At 40.7% G+C, this 22,864-nt stretch overlaps 1 protein-coding gene across 2 annotated transcripts in view; it reads left to right on the top strand.

Moving 5' to 3' along the window:
- The window catches only part of arglu1b (arginine and glutamate rich 1b), a 39,249-nt gene extending 16,981 nt beyond the window's left edge, over positions 1 to 22,268 (top strand). Inside the window, exons 2-4 of one of the 2 annotated variants that reach the window (XR_005944435.1) lie at positions 13,968 to 17,295; positions 17,697 to 17,780; positions 21,382 to 22,268. Coding sequence is in view for 1 of the 2 variants with exons in the window: in XM_041199271.1 (XP_041055205.1) it covers positions 13,968 to 14,193; positions 17,697 to 17,780; positions 21,382 to 21,549 (478 nt within the window). In the remaining variant the exon portion in view is untranslated. The remainder of the gene's footprint in view (positions 1 to 13,967; positions 17,296 to 17,696; positions 17,781 to 21,381) is intronic. The other variant, XM_041199271.1, reaches the window with a different exon arrangement.
- The last annotated feature ends 596 nt before the right edge of the window (positions 22,269 to 22,864 follow it).

A 22,864-nucleotide genomic window follows, 5' to 3' on the forward strand; every position in this document is an offset into this window, starting at 1 on the left:
CTTTTAAAAATTCTTCCACAAGAAGAAACATCCTCTCGACATCCACCCTGTCAAGACCCCTCAGGATGTTATATGTTTCAATCACGTTGGTTCTTACTCTTCTAAACTCCAGTGGATACAAGCATAGTCTGTCCAACTTTTCCTCATTAGACAACCCACCTATTCCAGGCATTAGCCTGGTAAACCTTCTCTGAACTGCTGACACATTTACATCCTTAAATGAGGTGACCAGTAGGTCTCACTAGTGCCCTGCATGTCTGAAGCATAATCTCCCTACTTTTGTATTCACTTCCCCTCACAATAAATGATACCATTCTGTTAGCATTCCTAATTACTTGCTGTACTTGCATACTAGGCTTTTGTGATTCATGCACTAGGACACCCATACCTCTCTGCGCCTCAGAGCTCTGCAGTCTCTCACCATTTAAATAATATACTTCTCTTTTACCCTTACTGCCAAAATGGGCAATTTCACATTTTTCCACGTTATACTCCATCTGCCAGATCTTTGCCCACTCACTTAACCTATCTATTTATGTTTGTAGCCTCCTTATGTTCTCTTCACAACTTACTTTCCTACCTATCTTTGTGTCATCAGCAAATCTAACAACCATCCCTTCAAACTCCTCATCCAAATCATTTATATAAATTGTAAAGAGTTGAGGTCCCAGCACTGATCCCTGTGGCACGTCACTCATTACACCTTGCCAACCTGAGAAAGATGTATTCATGCCTACTCTCTGCTTCCTGTTAGCCAGTCAATCTTCTACCCATGCCAATATGTAACCTCTTATACCGTGAGCTTTTATTTTCCAAAATAACCTTTGATGTGGCACTTTATCACATGCCTTCTGGAAATCGGCGTACAGTACATTCACCCCTTTATCCATAGCACGTTAGTTCCTCAAAGAACTCCAATGAGTTGATTAATCATGATTTCCCTTTCACAGAACCATGTTGACTCTGTCTGATGACCATGAGCTTATCCAAGTGCCCTGCTATAACTTATTTAATAATAGCTTCTAACATTTTCCCTACGACAGATGTTAAACTAACTGGCCTGTAGTTTCCTGCTTGCCATCTCCCTCCCTTTTTGAATAATGGAGTTACATTTGCGACCTTCCCCGAATCTAGGGAGTTTTGTAAAATTAAAACCTATGCATCATCCATCTCACTAGACACTTTTAAGACCCTAGGCTGAAGTCCATCAGGACCTGGCTCTTGTCAGCCCACAGCTCCAACAATTTACTCAATACCACTTCTCTGGTGACTAATTTTCCTGACTTCCTTCCCCACTTCCATTTCCTGGTTTATAGCTGCTTCTGGGATGTTACTTGAATCATCTGTAGTGAAAACTGATGCAGAATACCTATTCAATTCATCTGCCATCTCCTTGTATTCCATTATCAATTCTCCAGATTCACTTTCTATAGGACCAACCTTACTTTGTTAACTCTTTTTAAAAATATTTATAACAACTCTTACTATCTGTTTTTATATTTCTGGCTAGCTTTCTCTCATACTTTAATTTAGTGGAAAGTACCACTGCGTAGCACCAAGAAACAGCTTTCTTAACCTGGTCAAAATTTTGGGTAGACTGGGCACTCTACAGCAGTAAAATTGTAGGCATTCAGATTAAATTGACTGGGTTTTTCTCCTTTCACGCTGACCCTCCAACCAAGATAGCAGGCAGACATCTAGCAAGCTACAGTACAACAATACCACACCAATGTTAAATTTTGAAATTGTAAATCCAGAGTTATTGCCCAACCTGACTAAAACAAAGTGCAATTGTTTTGGTTTCAGGAAAATTATTTCAGAAAATAGATATGCTCATACCTACTAATTTGTTTTTTAAATTTATTCTTTCATGTGGGCGTCACAGGCAAGACCAGCATGGCCATGGTAGGATTTGAACCCATGGCCTCTGGATTACTATCTACTACTATACTGCTGTCTCCCCTGATGTCACATAGTGCAAACTATCCTTTCCATACAAGCTAAGACTTGAAAACAAATCTTTACTGCTGAGTGTTTTTCAGTTATAAATGTTGGCATCCATTAGTCTTTGCGGAAGTCCTGTTGACAGTGCCATATGGATGCCTCTGCAGTTATTTGAATTATTTTGGATTTCCATTCTTATCTTGCTACAGAGGGATAATTGACCATGGTTGTCTTTTCCAGTTTGTTTAATTTTGTGGTTTTAAACTAAAAACTGTTTATTATTACTTTGGGATTGTTTATACTGGCAGTTGGAATGAGTTATCTCAAGGTTAAGGACAATCCCTTAGCTCGCTTATGTCCTTTGAAAGAACTAAATGTCGTCAGAGCAGTTCTGCAGGATATGAAGGTTGTGCAGGATTGCACTATACCTTGAATGATGTCATTCCAAGTAATGTTTTCTAATAATTTAATTGTAAAATTTCTCCCTTGGTTACCAAATCAGCTAATAGCCTACCAGACAACTTATGGGGTAAAGCAAAATACTGCACAAATTCTGGATATCTAGGCAGCAGATACACAGTTGATATTAAGTTGCAATTTCTTTCAGTCAGATTGCTGATTCAGATAAGGTTTCAACTATTTGAGGCTGATTTTTATATACCAGTGCAAGTCAGTTCTAATGTGGCCAGCATGGTAATGTGTTCATAGTGCTCATAATTCATGGGTTGGCCCAGGTGCAAATTTGGATGGGTGTACAAAGTACATTGGGAATGAAAACAGGAAGTTTGGAATCAGTAAAATTGAGACATAAGGACAACACTGCTTAAGAGCAACACAAATCTTGAAAGCCTTTAGAAAGAGTCAGGGTGAGTTATAATAGTATTTTAAAAACTTGCCTTTCAACTTGAGGTATGAGAGTCCAAACCTAGTCAGACTTATAGGATGAAAGTTTTCCCATCTGCAGATTGTAAATGCCCTTTCACAAAGGAGTTTGTGTAGCCTTACCCAGATATTATTGAATATGGGCAGTTAGCACAAAACTGTCCTTAATTTTATCAATAACTGATGAATCCAACTCAGGCCACAAGATGGCTGGTGTGGAAGGTTGAAAAATTACCATTTGTGCAATAGGGAGTGATCTTTTGATTTAGGATAAAATGAAAGTGAGAGATCAGAGGGAGAAAGGGAAAGGGCTCTTACAACCTCAGCAATAAGGTAGTGCAATCCTGTGCTTTCTCAAATCTAGGACATAGCTAAGCTGGCACTAAGAGACCACGACTCTTTCATTACTCTAGCGATCTGGAGAAAGAAGTGAAAGAGGACAGTAGTATCAATAATTAGGGTGAAAAGATATGTTAAGTCTGACGTGTTCACACAATGGTTACAGCACAGAAGGAGACTATTTGGTTCATTATATTCATCTTTTCAGATAATCAAATTCCTTCTTGACTGCCTCAATTGAACCTGCCTCCATTACACTTTAAAGTGGTACATTCCAGATCATAACCAAAAGTTTTTCCTCATTCCACCATTGATTCTTTTGCCAATTACCTTAAATCTGTACCCTCTGGTTCCTGATTCTTCCACCGATGGGAACAGTTTTTCCCTATCTATTCAGTCCAGACCCCCGTGATTTTGAATACCTTTATAAAATCTCTTCTCAACCTTCTCTTCAAGGAAAACAGTCCCAACTTCTCCAATGAGACCACAACTGAAGGTCCTCATTGCTGGAATCACTCTCTTGAATCTTTTCTGCAATCTGTCCAATGCCCTTGCATCCTTCCTAAAGTGTGGGGCCTAGAACTGGATGCAATACTCCACCTGAGGCCGAGCCAGTATTTTATACAAGTTGAACATAACTTCCTTGCTTTTGTATTCCATGCCCCATGAATAAAACCTTAAGATACTGCATGCTTTATTAACTGCTCTTTCAACCTGTCCTTCCACCTTCAATGAATTAAACAAATATACACCCAGGTCCCTTTGCTTTTGCACCTCCTTTATTTATTCACTCACGGAATGTGGCATTATTGGCTTGGGCAGCATTTATTACTCATCCTTAATTGCCCTTGAGAAGGTGGTGATGAGCCATCTTTTTGAAGTGCTGCAGCCCATGTGGTGTGGGTATACCCACAATGTTGTTAGGGAGCTTGACAGTGAAGGAAGCAGGATATAATTCCAAGTCAGCATTGTATGTGGCTTGGGGAGGAGCTTGCAGGTGATGGTGTTCCCATGTATCTGCTGCCCTTGTCCTGCTAGGTGGTAGAAGTCGTGAGGGTGGTAGAAGTCGTGAGCTTGGAAGGTGCTGTTGAAGAGGCCTTGGTGAGTTGCTGCTGTGCATCTTGTAAATAATACACATTGCTGCCACTGTCTGTCAGTGGTGGAGGGAGTGAATTTTGACAGGTGGATGGGGCGCTAATCAAGTGGGCAGCTTTGCCCGGGATGCATTTTTTAAATTCATTCATGGGAAGTGGGTGTCACTTGGTAGGCCAGCATTTATTGCCTATCGCTAATTGCCCAAGAAGGTGGTGGTGAGATGCCACCTTGAACTGCTGCAGCCCACGTGGTGTAGGCACAACCACAGTGCTATTAGGGAGCGAATTCAAGCATTTTGACCCAGCAGCAATGAAGGAACAGCGATATATTTCCAAATCAGGATAGTGAGTGGCTTGGAGGGGAACTTCCATATGGCAGTGTTCCCATGTGTTTGCTGCCTTTATCCTTCTAGATAGTAGCAGTCGTGGGTTTGGAAGGTGCTAAGGAGGCTAGGTAAATTCCTGCAGTGCATCTTGTGGATAGTACACACTGTTGCCACTGTACGTCGGCGGTGGAGGGAGTAAATGTTTGTAGATGGGGTGCCAATCAAATGGGCTGCTTTGTCCTGCGTGGTGTTCAGCTTTGAGCGTTATTGGAGCTACACTCATCCGCGCAAGTGGAGAGTGTTCCACCATACCCCTGACTTGTGCCTTGCAGATGGTGGACAGGCGTTGGGGAGCCAGGAGTTGAGTTATTGTCTGCAGAATTGCCAACTTTGACCTGCTCTTGTAGGCACAGTATTTATATGGCTAGTGCAGTTCAGTGTGTGATCAGTGGTAACCCACAGGATGTTCATAGTGGGGAATTCAACGATGGTAATGCCATTGAATGTCTGGGGCGACGGTTAGATTCTCCCTTGTTGGAGGTGGTCATTGCCTGGCACTTGTGTGGCACAAATGTTATTTGCCACTTATCAGCCGAAACTTGAATATTGTCCAAGCTTGCTACATATGGACACATCCTGCTTCAGTATCTGAGCAGTCGCAAATGGTGCTGAACATTGTGCAATCATACATAAACATCCCCAATTCTGATCATCTGGTAGAGGGAATGTCATTGATGGAATAGCTGAAGATGGTTAGGCCTAGGACAGAACCCTTTGGAACTCCTGCAGCGATGGTCGGGAGCTGAGATGATTGACCTCCAACAGCAACAGTCACTGTCCTTTGTGCCAGTGGGGAGTTTTTCTGTGATTCCCATTGACTTCAATTTTGCTAGGGTTCCTTGATGCAGACTCGGTTAAATGTTGCCTTGATGACAAGGGCAGTCACTCTCACCTCACCTTTTTTATCCATGTTTGAACCAAGGACATAGAGAAGCCAGGAACTGAGTGGAACCCAAACTGGGTGTCAGTTATTGGGAAGTTTATTGGTGAGTAAGTGCCACTTGATAGCATTGTCGATGACACCTTCCCTCATTTTGATGATCGAGAGTAGACTGATGGGGCAGTAATTGGCTGGGTTGGATTTGTCCTGCTTTTGCATGGCTGGTTCTAGAGTTCAAGCCTTCAGTGCTATTGCTGGAATATTGTCACGGGCCAAAGCCTTTGCACTACCCATTGCCTTCAGCTGCTTCATATCAAGTGAATTGAATTGGCTGAAGATTGGCATCTTTGATGCTGGAGATCTTAGGAGGAGGCCAGGATGGGTCATCCAGTTGACACTTCTGGCTCAAAATGGTTGCAAATGCTTCAGCCTTGTCTTTTGCACTCATGTGCTGTGCTCCCCCATTATTGAGGATGGGGATATTTGTGGAGCCTCCTCCTCCAGCGAGTTGTTTAATTGTCCACCACCGTTCACATCTGGATGTGACAGGACTGCAGAGCGTAGATGTGATCCGTTGGTTGTGGGATCGCTTATCTCTGTCTATCACTTGCCACGCAAGTAGTCCTGTGTTGTAGCTTCTCCAGGTCAGCACCTTATTTTTAGGTGTGCCTGGTGCTGCTCCTGGCTTGCACTCTTCATTGAACCAAAGTTGATCCCCTGGCTTGATGGTAATGGTGCAGTGGGGGATATGCGGAGCCGTGACGTTAGATTGTGGTTGAATACAGTGCTGCTACTGATGGCCCACAGGGCCTCATGAATGCCAAGTTTTGAGTTGCTCAGTCTGTCCAAAATCAATCCAATTTAGTATTGTAGCAGTGCCACATAACATGATGGAGGGTGTTCTCATTGTGAAGGTGGAACTTCATGGTGCTACCGAGCCATTCTTGGTGATGGCCATTGAAGTCCCCCATCCTGAGTACATTCTGCGTCTTTGCCACCTTCAGTGATTCTTCCAAGTGGTGCTCAACATGGAGGACTACTGATACATCAGCTGAGGGGGAGTGGTAGATGGTAATCAGCAGGAGGTTTCTTTGCCCATGTTTGACCTGATGCCTTGAGACTTCATGGGGTCCGGAGTCAATGTTGAGGACCCCAGGGCCCTCCCGACTCTTTTTATTCACTCACACGATGTGGGCTTCACTAGCTGTGCTAGCATTTACTGTCCATCCCTAGTTGCTTTTGAGAAGGCGGTGGTGAGCTACAGTCCATGTGGCGTAGGTACACCCACAGTGCTGTTTGGAGGAAAGTTCCAGGATTTTGACCCAGCGATTGAGGCGACGTATTTCCAAGTCAGGATGGTGAGTGACTTGGAAGGGGAACTTCCAAGTGGTGGTGTTCTCATCTTTCTGCTGCCCTTCTTCTAGATGGTAGTGGTCGTGAGTTTGGAATTTGCTGTCTAAGGAACCTTGGTGAATTCCTGCAGTGCATTTTATAGATGGCACACACTGCTGCTACTGTGCGTTGGTGGTGGAGGGAGCGAATGTTTGTGGATGTGGTGCCAATCAAGCAGGCTGCTTTGTCCTGGATGGTTTCGAGCTTCTTGAGTGTTGTTGGAGCCACACTTATCCAATCAAGTGGGGAGTATTCCATCACACTCCTGACTTGTGCCTTGCAGATGGTGAACAGGCTTTGGGAAGTCAGGAAGTGAGTTACTCATTGCAAGATTCCCAGCCTCTCCCCTGCTCTCGTAACCACATTATTTATATAGATAGTCCAGTTCAGTTTCTGGTCAATGGTAACCTCCAGGATATTGATAGTGGGGGATTCAGTGATGGTAATGCCATTGAACGTCAAGAGGCGATGGTTCGATTCTTTGTTGGAGATAGTCATTGCCTGGCACTTGTGTGGTGTTAATACTACTTGCCACTTGTCAGTCCAAGCCTGGATATTGTCCAGGTTTTGCTGCATTTGGACATGGACTGCTTCAGTATCTAAAGAGTTGTGAATGGTGCTGAACATTGTATAATTATTATTGAACTTGCCCACTCCTGACCTTATATAATTATTATTGAACTTGCCCACTCCTGACCTTATGATGGAAGGAAGGTCATTGATGAAGCAGCTGAAGATGGTTAGGTGGAGGACACTACCCTGAAGAACTCCTGCCGTGATGTCCTGGAGCTGAGATGACTGATCTCCAACAATCACAACCATCTTCCTTTGTGCTAGGTATGACTCCAACCAACAGAGAGTTTTCCCCCTGATCCCCCTTGATTCCAGTTTTGCCAGGTCTCCTTGATGTCACACTCGGTCAAATGCGGCCTTGATGTCAAGGGCAGTCACTCACCTCACTTCGGGAGTTCAACTCTTGCCCATGTTTGAATCAAGCCTGTAACAAGGTCAGGAGCTGAGTGGCCCTGCCAGTGAGCAGGTTATTGCTAAGCAAGCGCCGCTTGATAGTACTGTTGATGACCCCTTCCATTACTTTACTGATGATCGAGAATAGACTGATGGGGCACTAATTGGTTGGGTTGGATTTTTCCTGCTTTTTGTGTACAGAACATAGCTGGGCAATTTTCTACATGGCCGGGTAGCCTTATGTTGTAGCCTTACTGCGCAGTAAGTTTTGGAGCACAAGTCTTCAGTACTATTGCCAGAATACTGTCAGGGCCCATAGCCTTTGCAGTATCCAGTGCCTTCAGTCGTTTCTTAATATCACGTGAAATGAATTTAATTGGCTGAAGATTGGCATCTGTGATGCTGGGACCTCTTCTGAAGGAGGCCAAGATGGATCATCCACTCGGTACTTCTGGCTGAAGATTGTCGCAAATGCTTCAGCCTTATCTTTTGGACTGTTGTTCTGTGCTCCCCCATCATTGAGGATGGGGATGTTAGTGAGTTATTTAATTGTCCACCACCGTTCATGACTGGATATGGCAGGACTACAGAGCTTAGATCTGATCTGTTGGTTGTGGGATCGCTTAACTCTGTCTATCACTTGCGGCTAATGATGTTTAGCATGCAAATAGTCCTGTTTTATAGCTTTACCAGGTTGATACCTCATTTTTAGGTATGCCTGGTGCTGCTCCTGGCATATCCTCATGCACTCTTCATTGAACCAGAGTTGATCCCTTGGCTTGATGGTAATGGTAGAGTGGGGGATATACTGGGCTAAGTGGTTACAGATTGTGTTTGAGTACAACTCTGCTGCTGCTGATGGCCCACAGTGCCTCATGGATGCCCAGTCTTGAGATATGTTCAAAATCTATCCCATTTAGCACAGTGGTACACAACACAGTGGAGGGTGTCCTCAATGTGAAGGTGGGACTTTGGATCCACGACTGTGTGATGGTTACTCCTACCGATAATTGTCATGGACAGATGCATTTGCGGCAGGCAAGTTGGTGAGGGTGAGGTCAAGTATGCTTTTCCCTCTTGTTGGTTCCCTCACCACTTGCTGCAGACCCGGTTTAGCAGCTATGTCCTTTAAGACTCAGCCAGCTCGGTCAGTCATGGTGCTACTCAGCCACTGTTGGTGATGGGCATTGAAAACCCCACCTAGAGTACACTCTGTGCCCTTGTCTACCTCCGTGCTTCCTCCAAGTGGTGTTGGAAATGGAGGAGCACTGATTCATCAGCTGAGGGAGGGTGGTACGTTGTTACCATAGGAGGTTTCCTTGCCCATGGTGCCATGAGACTTCATGGGCTTCTGTGAGGATGACTATGTCAGGCTGTTGCTTTACTAATCTATGAGACAGCTCTCCCAATTTTGGCACTAGCCCCCAGGTGTAAGTAAGGAGGGCAGGATCGACAGGGCTGAGTTTGCTGTTGTCGTGTCTGGTGCCTAGGTCGGTGCCGGATGGTCCGTCCAGTTTCGTTCCTTTTTTGAGACTTTGTAGAGGTTTGATACAATAGAGTGGCTTGCTAGGCCATTTCAGAGGGCATTTAAGAGTTAACCGCATTGCTGTAGGTCTGGATTCACATGTAGGCCAGACCAAGTGAGGACGGCAGATTTTCTGCCCTAAAGGGCATTAGTGAACCAGATAGGTTTTTACAACAATCGACTATGGTTTCATCGTCACCATTAGACTTTAATTCCAGATTTTTATTGAATTCAAATTCCACCATCTGCTATGGCGCGATTTGAACCTGAGTCCCCAGTGCATTACCCTGATACCCTGGATTACTAGATGATTACGCCCACTGTGTACACCATACCGGTGGGACAGGACATAGATGTTGAGGGAGGTATTTGGGGCTTTGTCTCTAAGTTATGATTCTGTGAGTGTGACTATGTCAGGCTATTGCTTAACTCATCTGTGGACATCTCTTCCAATTTTGGCATAATCTCCCAGAAGTTAGAAAGGGAAACTTTGGTGGGTCGACAGGACTGGGTTTGCTGTTGTCATTTCGGGTTCCTTGGTTGATGTTGAATGATCCGTCTGGTTTCGCTTTTTAAAGACTTAGTAGCAGTTTGATACAACTGAGTGGCTTGCTGGGCTACTTCAAGAACAGTTAACAGTCAGCCACCTTGCTGTGGATCTGGAGTCACATGTACGCTGGACCAGGTAAGGATAGTAGGTTTCCTTCCCTAAATGACATAAGCAAACCAGATGGGTTTTTATGACAAAAAACAATGGTTTCTACCAGTTGCCATGGTGGGATTTGAACCTGTGTCCTCGGGAGCATTAGCTTGGGCCTCTGGATTACTAGTCCAGTGACATGACCACTACGCCGCCACCACCTCCCCCAATTCTGAACTTTCTGCACTCATTCCAGCAACTTGTCTATGTCCTTTTGAAGTTCTACACTATCCTGACTGTTCACAATACTTCCAAATTTTGTATCTTCTGCAAATTGCCCTGTACACCGAGATCACTTATATATATCAGGAAGAGCAAAGTTCTCACCCTAATCCCTGGGGAACACCACTACAAACCTACTTCCATTTTAAAAATGATTCACTAGCTAGTACTCTGTTTCCTGTCACTCAGCCAATTTTGTATCCATGCTATTACAGTCCCTTTTATTCCATGATCTCTAACTTATTCACAAGTCTGTTGTGCAGCACTTTGTGCACTCAAGTGCCTTTTGGAGGTCATGTACAACATTACTGTTATCGACCCTCTGTTACCTCATCAAAAAGCTCAAGCAAGTTAGGTCAACATGATTTACCCTTGTCAAATACATGCTGGATTTCCTTAATTAACACATATTTGCCAGATTGAGTATTAATTTTGTCCCAAACTATCATTTCCAGTAGTTTCCCTGCTGCTTTGGTTAAACTGACTGGCCTGTAAATGCTGGGCTAATCGTTATACTCTTTTTTTTAACAAGGCAATTTTTTTTAACGTGCAATTCTCCAGTCCTCCGGCACCACCCCTAATTCTAAGGAAGACTAAGAAATTGTGCCCAGTTCCTCTGCAATTTCCACACTCACTTCCATTAGTCCATTGATGCATCTCGTCTGGTCCCTGTGCGTTATCACCTTTTATAAGTACAGACAACCTATCCAGTACCACCTCCTTATCAATTTTAAACTCTTCCAAGTGTCAGAACGATCTCCACTTTCACCGTGACTTGTGTAGCATCTTCTTCCTTGGTAAAGACAGATGCAAAGTATTCATTTAATACCTTAGCCATACTTAAATTCCCTTTTTGGACACTAATCAGTCCCACTCCTCCTTTTACCACCCTTTTACTATTTATATGCCTATAGAAAACATTTAGATTCCTTTTAAATTAGCTGCCAGTTTCTTATCCTCTCTCTTCTGTTTGCTTTTTCAATTCCCCTCAGAAACTTCTGTATTCAGCCTGGTACTCAGTTGTGTTATCCACCTCATAAGCACGTTTTTTCTTCATCTTAATCGCTATTCCTTTTCTCATCCAGGCAGCTCTGGATTTGTTTGCCCTACCTTTCAAGTTGTAGGAATATACCTTGACTTGCCTAAACTATCCACTATTTAAAGGCAGCCCATTGTTCAGTTACAGTTTTGCCTACCAACCTTTCATTCCAATTTATTTGGATGAGATCCATTCTAACCCCATTGAAGTTGGCTTTCCCCAAGTTAATTATTCTTCCTTTGGATCATTCCTTCTCCTTTTCCACACTCAGCTTAAACCTTATGGTATAGTGACTTCTGTCCCCTAAACATTTTTTCGTAGACATTTGATCCACTTGATCCTCATTCCCCAAGAGCCATGAATAACAATACCTCCTTTCTCATTGGACTGGAAAGATAATGCTATAGAAAATTCTGCTGAACATGCTCCAGGAACTCCTCTCTGCCCTTTACAGTATGACTGTCCCAATCTGTATTTGGAAATTAAGGTCCCCATTATTACTGCTCTATAATTCTTGCACTTCTCTGTCATTTCCTTGCAGATTTGTTCCTCTACAGTTTTTCTGCCAGTTGGTGACTTATAGACTATTCTGAGCAATGTAATTTTTGTTCCTTGGCTCTAGTCAGATTCTGTTCTTGCCCCCTTGGGGTACCCTCTCTTCAGCATTGCAGTGTTCCCTTTAATCAATTACTGCCACCTCTCTCCGTTTCCTATCTTTCCTGAACACCTTGCATCCAGGAATATTTTAAATATTCAGTCCTGCCTTCTTTGAGCTAGTTCTCCATTAAAGCCACAATCTCATATTTCCACTTGGCTATCTGCACCTGCAACTCACCAATCTTATTTACCACAGCGCATTCACAGAAACCCCATTTTAGACTTTATTACTTTCCCTCTTACTCTGAACCGGGGAGAATGCCCCTGCTCATTTTCAAGATAGTGTTAAGGGCTCTTTTCCACCTGAGACGGCAGATTGGATTTCATTTTCGCTTAAACAATGCGATGCTTCCTCAATTCTACAGTGCATTGTTAACCTACATTATGTGGCTGAGTCTTGAGCGTGACTGAACCACAACATTCTGATTTAGAAGCGTGAGTGCAACCAGTGATTTAAAGCTGGAATAAAAATAAAATACTGCAGATGCTGGAAATCTGAAACAAAACTGAAAATGCTGGAAAAGCTCAGCAGGTCTGACAGCATCTGTGCAGAGAGAAACAGAGTTGACGTTTCTAGTCCGTATGACTCTTGGTCCGTATAAGTCATACGGACTTAAAACGTCAACTCTGTTTCTCTCTGCACAAATGCTGTCAGACCTAAGTTTGTCCAGCATTTTCCATTTAAAGCTGGAACCCTTGGTTATTCTTGTTCACTTTTCCCCCGTTCAGTTTTTTCATATAAACTTTGTTACGGCCATGTGAAGAGGAATAAAAATGACTTATTATACCACTCCAAGTCTGAACTTAAGGGGAATTCTAGGACGAAGGTATTTACTCATGTCCGTGCTTAGCCATTTATGTGCTGACTAGTCTGGCAGGTTTCCTTGAGTTTAAAACGCAAAGGGGTTTTTATTGAGTTAAAAACCCACCCAGATAAAGATATTTTAAAAAGTAAACGTGCGTCTTGACCTTCACAATACACATACCCACACACACAAGCATGCAGAATTACAAGTTATGCAGTAGGAATTTAATTTCTTAGCCAAATTAAAGTTCAGTACAAAAAGGAAAAAAATTGATTTCATTGTTTGAGTCTTTTGCTGGTATCTTTGACTGCGACAGATTTTTTTTCTCCACAGTGTTAAAATTCCAGGAGTTGAAGCCCATGTCAAGTGCAATGTCTGGAGACAATCTCTTTTTAGAAACGTATTCCGTCTTTTCCAAAAGTCAATGATTTTTATACTGAGGTTCCTTTGATGGAAATTCTCTATCTCTGTGCAGAGATGGGGTCTTAACTTGGGATAGAAGGGGGGAGAGAAAGTATTACTGCCCCATTAGGTTTCTTCCAGCTGAGCAGCTTGCATGCTGTAATAAAAGACATTCAGAAAATGGTTGTTCTGGTCACATGACCTCTCCCCATAATTATTTCTGAAGCTATTTGCTTAGCTCATGTCTGGTCAGACCATACCTATTGTTTAAAGTGATTAGATTCTGTAATGCTCCAGTCATTAACTTCTGAATGATCCGTTATCTACCTTGATGGGATAGGAGGAACACCTTTCCACATAATTATTGTCCTGGTAGACTTTTGCCTCTGCTTGAGAGGTAGCTTTATAGAAATGCAAATTTGAGGTCCAGTACAGTTTCATTTAATCTCTTGAAGTAGGCCTTGACACCAGCAGGTGTGAAATTCCACAAGAGGATGTCTGGGCATGTCTTAATTGGACACATTGAAAACTAGTCAACTTGTAATACCAGATGTCAGGTGACGTATGTCAGCCATCCTAAGTCAGTGCCTTTGTTTTCTTTTTTAAAAGTCCTTTTTAAAAGAATTCAATATATGTTTGATCAGCCGATGGAATTAAAGATTAATATCACACTTGCACATGTCGCATCATCATGATAACTTGTTTACTAATTGTTTTCCCTCATTTACTTAAGCCGACAGCAGGAAATAGAAGAGAAGCTAATTGAAGAAGAAACTGCAAGAAGAGTGGAGGAACTTGTGGCTAAACGTGTTGAAGAAGAGTTGGAGAAACGTAAAGATGAGATTGAGCGTGAGGTACTCCGGCGTGTCGAGGAGGCCAAGCGCATTATGGAAAAGCAACTGTTGGAGGAGCTTGAGCGACAGCGACATGCTGAGCTCGCTGCACAGAAAGCTAGAGAGGTAACGCTCGATCGTTGGAAAAGCAAACGACAGTCCATGGCAAAACTTTCAGTCACAGTCAATGGTCACCACTTAATCTTCATCAGTAAATGGAATCTGAATACGTCTTTCCCTTTTCCAGCAGTCTGCAGTACCACAGCGTCGTTTTTTTAAGTTGTATTTCTTTTGATGTACAAACCAACATTTTATGATAGTTTAAGATGCTGAATGTAGTATTTAATTAGGCTACACAAAGCATTGTTCCATGGCATTTGCTGTTTAAATTCAAGAACTTTGGGTGAAATAATAGTAATGTGCCAGCATATCAATAGCTGTTGAAAATCTTTTTCCACACTTAAGTTTAATTGAAACTTTTGCCATGGCTGCAGACTTTGAGTTAACCTAACCATGCAAAAGCTTTTTCTTTAAAGGCTTTTCAGGCTAGCAATTTGCCCTTCATTTGTGTAAACACTTTGTATTCCATCCTTACTCCAAGTGGCTTAGTCTTTTCAATGCTGAACTAGGTCAAAGTGGCTGAGTTTGCAGTACTTGCTTATGGCAAGTGGTTTATGTTTGCTGTTTATCCATCTTGAATAAGAATATAAAGGGGAAATTTTATCATGAGGTTTCTGATATCAGCCTCCATTTTATTCAAAGGATTCTTGTGGGACTGGAGCTAGTCCTTTATAACCCACCTCCAGCGTGTAGTTATAAGTACCTATTCCTCCCAAGAGGGCTTTGACGACTGGTGAGTCCCTCCTTGAAGCTAGACATCCTGTATGTTATATGGTCTAGAAGCTGGAAGATATCTTCCTGTGAAATAGTGAATTGCTACTATATTGAATTCTGCTGGCACTCGTCACCCCTGGATTCTGAAATGAAATGCTTAGTCTTACGGAGGAGTGCAGTACCTAGCTGTCCATAGCGACTTCAAAAATCTAACATTAACCCTTTGAGTATGAAGTAACTTAGCTTTCACCAATGTGCGCATTTTCTTTCAAGTAGTTAATTTAACCTTTAACGTTGGACATTGCTGCATAGAATTAGAAAAAAGGCACAAAATTGTGCTTCATTCATCATGTGCTCTGAACAAATCAAAATTACTTTGTAAAGCTTTATACTGTATATGGTCCTACGCGTTTATGGCGACACCCCACTTAGTGGCAAAAATTGAAGTCCCGATTCTTTTTCTGCACATTCATGCCAAATATTTACTGTGTATGTCAACGACATTGTAAATGCTGGTGTGCTTAATTTGCCAATTTTTCGTAATTATCAACTCCTTTTATTATAACTGTCGATCAGTCCTTATGTTCAGGTAAGTTTTTTGCATCATGGATCCGATTTATTTGTGAATGGCAGAGAGACAGAGAAAAAATGCTTTAATTTATTTCTGAATCAATTCTAAACCTCAGACTTAATTTTGTTGTTTGTATCCCCCACCACCCCCCTCAACCTTTGTATGTCTGTCCCTGTACCCCTCTCTTTCATTTCATGCACTCCCCTCTATCCTATGCCTTTACATCTCAATTCCACATGCTAGATTAAAGCTTCGACTTTTAACTAACACACGGTAGCCATATTTTATCATTTAAAAAAAAACCTTGTGTAAAATGTATTACTTTATTCAAAAAAAACTCAATATAATTTTACTGTAATTTTTTCCCTTACCTTTTTTAAAGGTACTAATACTGTAGACTGAGACTGTTTTATGTTGCCTTTTGCTGGCAAACCACATTAACAAAATTAGAATGATCACCAATATATCATCATAGATGAGTAGGACTATATTTTAATGTTCTGTGAAGTCTTCAAAGGGTTAGTGATTAGTTTGTTTTACTAGTAAAGATATACTGGTTATTGCTTTAGAAGTAAAACCACCGGTATTTTTGGCTACATTGCCTTGTAGTTTTATCTTACTAGTATTTTTAAGTTTTGTTAAATTAACCTGAAATTTCTTGTATTAATCTGTTGACATTTAGTGAAGGAGCATTAATTTTTTTATTTACTACATTAGTTGGCCTGTTGGACAAATTTTCATTTCAGAATGTTCTTATCTGCTGCCTTGAAGGGAGAATCAGTCTATATTTTATTTGCATTTAATGCAACCAAGGGAGACAAAGTATTTGAGGAAATTAGTACAGTTAATTAATATGCCATTTTCATAAAGTTAAGGAACACCTTCAAATTGAGTTTATATTATGAACAGTACTGTATTATAAGCTGCATGATAGTCAGTGCTATCTTATTTTAATGTCTTTTCATTTCATTTTATTTAAACACATATTGAAGTTGTAAAGTATTCAGAGTGTATTGATATACTGTTAGATAATGCCTATTGTATTATGATTTGCATTCTAACTTGTTTGTATCCAGGTTATTTGAAGTTCCAGGGTTGATGAGTGTCAGCTTGTAGCACATTACTAATCATAGTAAGATTATTTTTCTTTTTCTTGTCTCTTGATAGTTTCGCTTGGCTTCATGTTAGCATTGTCATCCTACAGACAAAGGGCAAATTTCCTGGGCCATTCGCAGTACTGAAAATGTATTTTTTCCGTTCTGTACACATTGTGAAATTATAAGTGCTTGGTGGATGTTCTGTTTATCTGAATTTTGTAGCAGGCTAATCTGCAAACTTGCAAGTGCATGTAATAACTAAAGTAGGTTATTATAAAATTGTTTGACCAAAGTCAATACAATTTATTCAGCATTTACTCATTAACTTGTAATAACAAACAGTGCCTTGACTTTGAAAAGTTACTAGATCATCAGTAGCTTAAATGGCACTTACATATGTGTTCTCAGAACGGAACAAACCATCATTTCTCCTACTGTGAAAGATGCTCTCAGTTCCACAAAAGGATGGATTAAAGCTTGTATTTTTCACTAACAGTAAATGTATCTTTCTTATTAATTGTTTGCCTTAGGAATGGTGATTTATATTGTTTCTTCTTACCGTAAACATCTGCATTCCTCAGCTCAGCCTGCGTTGTGTTGTGTTTCTTGTTATTGGCTGAGCTGCTGATGCAGGTGTTGCCAAGCTAACAGTACAAATCAGTTTAAAGAGGAAGCTGGCGCATATGGCAGCCGAGGAACACACTCTGCAGGACACTGGACGAGACAGTAAATATTCAACTTTTAATGCTGATTAATGGAGTTATAGGTAAAGAATACGTAGGTATTTGTAATTGATGAGAAAAAAACTATTCTTTTTTTATTTTTGTTAATGTAATTGGTAAAGTTTCTTTAGCAGTTGTATTATGTGTGGTTTAAAAAAATTAGTAATATCAGCAAGCCTGACGAAGGAGGGTTTGGGTCATTGCTGTTTGAGGGCTGGGGTGGGTTGGTTTAAACCCAGGAAGAATTTAACTAAGGGCAAAATAGTTCTCATGAATGGCAATAAAAAAGGTGGCTGTCTTGGGGATAGTCAGAGGAAGGAAAGTATACTAAGGGAAGGAGCAGCTAGTGTAGATGCAATCTTAAAATGATTTCACTTTATTAACATCATATTGTCTCCTATTTAGGAGGAAGAACGAGCTAAACGAGAAGAACTTGAGCGAATATTGGAGGAAAATAATCGAAAAATAGCAGAAGCTCAAGCTAAATTGGTAGGCATTATTAAAATGATTATAGGATTGCTTTGTTTAATGCCTTAAATGTGGTTTCCTCTGTTTACATTAGACCATAGGGACCCACAGAATCTTTGCATAATATGTCCTGATAAGATGAAACTAAGAATGGTATATTGGTTTTCGTTGGTAAAGATGAAAGTTCCAATAAATTAACCTCCACATGCACAAGATACCGTCATTATCCTGTAAGGATAGGAGGGGGAATATATCTGTATACTTAGGTTGCTTTGAGAAACGATGACAGATCTTGATCACATAGGAGATATTACTTGGTTTACCTTTCTTACAGTTACAATGCACTTGTGTATTTTTTTCACCACTTTTAAGTATCATCCACTGAGCCCAAAAGTGTGTGTCAGTATCAATGGCTCATAACTAGTACTGACTCTCATTGCATGTCTTCAGCCTTATATCTTTGAATGAATTTCTGTGTTGGAAACCTCTGGGTTTGGTACAAATGTGTGCTTCACTGGAGGACCATCTTGACTATTAATACATCCAAAGTTCCAGTTCACTAGATAGACTGGAGAGTCTAATTTGACACATGGGCAACCCTATATTCCTCAGTAAGAAAGGGAATAATGTGCTCAGAGCAAATTCTCAGGCATTCCTGTATGCCAATCAGTTTTCAATTTTGGCTTGTGCAACCAAGAAAGTGGCATTGTGACTCTCTCATGCTCCTACACAGCTTCTCTCAACATCACTCACAAACTGAAATTAGTGCCAGTTCAAATCAAGTGACCAGATTGCCCTGGTTGCTAAGTGGAATTGTTTTTTTTTTGCTTCTATTATACAGACTTGGCTGTTGTTGAAAACAGTTGACCTAGCATCAAACCAGGTCAACTCCTTCAAGTTCCTGAGCTAGTTCACTAACAGCACATGCTTAGCTCAAGGGGAAAGCTAGTTGAATGGACCACCCCCCACTCCAGCCAAAGGAGTCATTTAATAACACATTCTCATTCAAGATATAGTTATCTTCATATGCATGGGGCTTGCTCCTAACCAAAGTATCAGCTCATCCTTGGCCACGTTGTTTGATCTCAATTCTGTATTTACGCAGGCATTGCTTGAACCTTGTGCAAGTTTGGCTTTGCCCATCAGTTTGAAGTCATTTGCAAGGACCAATAGCCAATTTCTTTACTGTAATTTCTTTGACTAATGCCAATGATCTTCTTTGGGTTATTATGGATGACATTGCCCAAGCAGCAAAACAGTTATAATAGTAAGAAATGGACTGATGAGATGAAGGAACCAGGAATTCTGCTGGAGTATTATCTGGCTCTGATTAACTTAAACAAAAATGCCAAGTTTTTCGCCCACTTAACCAAGAATTGCTGTAGGGTTGAGCTGTTCAAGCTTGAACCTTTGCAGTCATCATGCTGTAACATTTCAGAGGGTTTTCAAAAGGCTTAACAGTTTAGGAGCCAGTATGGCAGAGTCTGTAATGATGCAGGATGGGGAAGACCTCTTTGTAACAAGGATGTAAACCCCTTTAAGGGGAGTAGCAGCTTTTCCCTTGCGGTGCAACACCTATCAGAATGATCACTAGGGTTCCAGAGGATGCTCCTGTCATTTCTAACAGTTACCTCTGCCATAGTTCTACAGGAAAGGACTAACATGTGCGTGCATCCAACTACTGTGTAGCAAATAGTTGCTAATTTTGCTGGCCCCCTGGATAAAGTCCAAAAGCATCTTTAAACAAGTTGTATTATACATTATCTACTGTCTTTGACAATAATCTTAATACTGTATCAAAGAACAAGTTGCAGAATGAAGAGTCATACGGACTCGAAACATCAACTGTATTCCTCTCTGCAGATGCTGTCAGACCTGCTGAGTTTTTCCCGGTATTTTTGTTTTTGTTTCAGATTTCCAGCATCTGCAGTATTTTGCTTTTATCTCTCTTTCCAGAGATCCTATTTCTTCGGACTTTACTTTTCAGCATCCTTCTTTCAGCACTCATATCTTTTATTTCTAGTATTTCTTGCCATGATGTTATTTGGCTCAGTGGTGACAGCCTCACCTCTGATTCCCAACCCTGAACTTGAACTTGCTTCAGTGCAGTATTGAATGTATACTGCACTTTGGAGGCAGTGTCTTTTCTTAGTACATCTGTTCAGGTAGATGTAAAAAAGATCCCAAAGGACTATTCAAAGGAGAGCAGAGTTGTTCTGGTATCGTGGTCAACATTTATCCCCTCAACTGACACCATGCATAACACTTAGTGGTTATTTATCTCATTGTTCATGGGACCTTGCTGTGTGCAAATTGGTTGCTGCATTTCCCTATAAGGCAATGTTCAAGCACTTAAATTGGCTTTGGGAGTACTTGGGAAATAAAAGGGACACAAACAGTGCTAGGGTATATAAATGCTGGGTATTTCTACCCATTGAGTCAGGTTAAGCCTTGATTTAATCTCAAATTTTAAATAGGCTCAATTTATTGATACCTGTCCCTTAACCTGATGACAAGTACAGAACGTGGATCTGTTCAATAGACTGATCTTAAAGGTATTATTCTTTTGTCCATCTGCCACTCAACCAACCAAAAGAATCAGAAACTTCAGGATTGTGGCTATTCTTGAAAACTTAGGGGTAAATAAAACAATGCTGTCTTGCCAACTATTTTGCAGATCTGTTGTGTCCAGATATCTTCGGATCTATTGCTCTTCCTAAAATGCTAGCTGCACTAGGTGCTATGACACATAACCACTGAATACCTTTCAATTATGGAAGGCACAGATTTGAGTGAAGATTTTCTATATTCAATGGTGGATACACCCTCATAAAAAGGAAGTACATTTATTGAATTGCTTCAAATTCAGAATGTAACTGAGGAAGGAATGCAGGTACCTTTATCAGTGTGTCTTCGTTATCAAGTGTCTCTGTTATAGACTTGCGCAGAACCTATCTTGTGACAATGTATGAAAGTCTACCAGTAATCCAATATCTAGGATTCAGAAAATTAATGACACAATCAGTAAAGTTACTAGCATGTACAAATGTTTGTGGTCGAAGTATTCAACCTCCATTAGCCAGGGAGCCGCCTTTATTTAAAAAACCTGTATAATTGCATAAAGTAAAATTAATGTTCATGGAAATGTTGACCAGCATTGAATTAACAGTAACTTCCATTTATATAGTGCGTTTAACTTATAAAATGTACCAAGGTTCTTCACACACAAGTGTAATCATACAAAAAAAGACACTCAGCCATAGAAGATGGTATTAGGACAAGTGACCAAAAGCTTGGTCAAAGAGTTAGGGTTGAAGGAGGGAATTTCAGAGCTTAGGACCTAGATATCTGAAGACACAGCTGCCAGTGGTGAAGAAAATCAGGGATGCACAAGTGCCAAAATATGTTTGAATCTGACAGCCAAAAGACTAGCATCTAATATTCAGAATATTTCCTCTGAATATTTTTATTTAAATGAGTGTTGTAGAAATGAAGTAGTTTCAGAACAAGTTTGCCTGAGCTGCCATTTTGAGCCAAACACAAAATGTCAACTTGTTTTCTATAAAGGAAGCTACTGTTGATTTTTAAACTATTGAATTACCTTTTTAATTATAATTTACAGGCTGAAGAGCAATTGAAAATTGTTGAAGAGCAAAGAAAAATCCATGAAGAAAGGATGAAGCTAGAGCAAGAAAGACAGCGTCAACAAAAGGAAGAACAAAAACTGATCCTGGGCAAGGGGAAGTCCAGGCCAAAGCTGTCCTTCTCACTGAAAAGCTCTGTTGGATAACTTTGTGCTTGTGTTCTTTTTTTAACCTTGTAGCTTCATGTTGAAGTGTTTTTGGAAAAGACAAAGTTCGAATGATCAGATGTGGGCTGTGCTCTACAACATTTCTTAGCAGAATGAGAAATGTGATTTTAAAACTGAAATTCAAACATCCTGTTTATCAGTACAATGGAACCCTGTATAGAGCATCTCTGATTTGCAGATGTAAAATGTTCTCGAGCAGAAATCATCCTCATCAGTTTTCTTCACAAATTGGCTGTAATAGATTGGGACTTTGAAAGATTAAGGGGATCTTCACAGAGATGATCTAAAGATGGGTTCCGCTGTAGTTAACTTAGCAAACCCAATGTGATGTAAATGTTAAGTAGTATTGGGATGATGTAGTAATATCAACTGTAAATGAAGCAAATTAGCAATGGTGCCCATTTTAAATACATTTGATCTGTAATCAAAATTGATAGCCCAACAAACCCTGAATTAACTGTGGAGTCTGTCTGTGGTGTGTTAACAAATACAATGCTGTTGTCAGTAGAATGGCTCCTGACATTCACAGGTAAGGAAAATCACCACATTTCTGGGGGCACGGAGAATTATTGTCTGGACCTGCAGTACATATACCTCTTAATGTTCTGATTTGTTTTCATCATTTAGCAAAGTTAGCCTGCTTTTTCCCCATATTGTAAATGTACAAACTACACAAATAAAGTAAGATTTTAAATGCACTACAGCGCTGGTATATTATTACTAACCTTTTTATTTTTGAAAAACTTTGCTAAACAGATTGCAACTGCTGATCATATTGTATAGTTCAGTGTGTGCAAAAGTATACATGCAAGATACTGGATAGATATTGTATGCATTTATATAATGCATTTAGCAAGTGCGCTTTATGACCAAATAATACAGGCATATGGTGTGTTGTAACATCATAATTAATGGTTGCTTTTACCACAGTTCTGCGACATCCATTGCTGTGGAAAGGCATGTCAGCCTTATATAAATTGAGTAATACAAGTGCCGATGATATTTGAGACCCATAATTCTGCTGTACATTGTTTTACTTTTCAATCACATGCTGTCTGTTCAGTGTCTGTTGCGCACATTACACTTCACCATAGGATTTGGATGACCACTTGAGTCTCAGCCTGCATTTCTCTTGTGCACTAAGCTTGTGAACTTGGCGATAAAGAAATGCATGGTAGGAGATCATGTTACTAATTTGCCATTAATACCTTATTGGGTTTAATGCCATCAGTCATTTCCTTAAACTGTCTGAGGGTCTTAATTTACTCAATGCCCTGTTATCCATTTGTATAAT

The sequence above is a fragment of the Carcharodon carcharias genome, chromosome 11 (assembly GCF_017639515.1).
Source record: "Carcharodon carcharias isolate sCarCar2 chromosome 11, sCarCar2.pri, whole genome shotgun sequence".
Lineage (NCBI taxonomy): Eukaryota > Metazoa > Chordata > Chondrichthyes > Lamniformes > Lamnidae > Carcharodon > Carcharodon carcharias.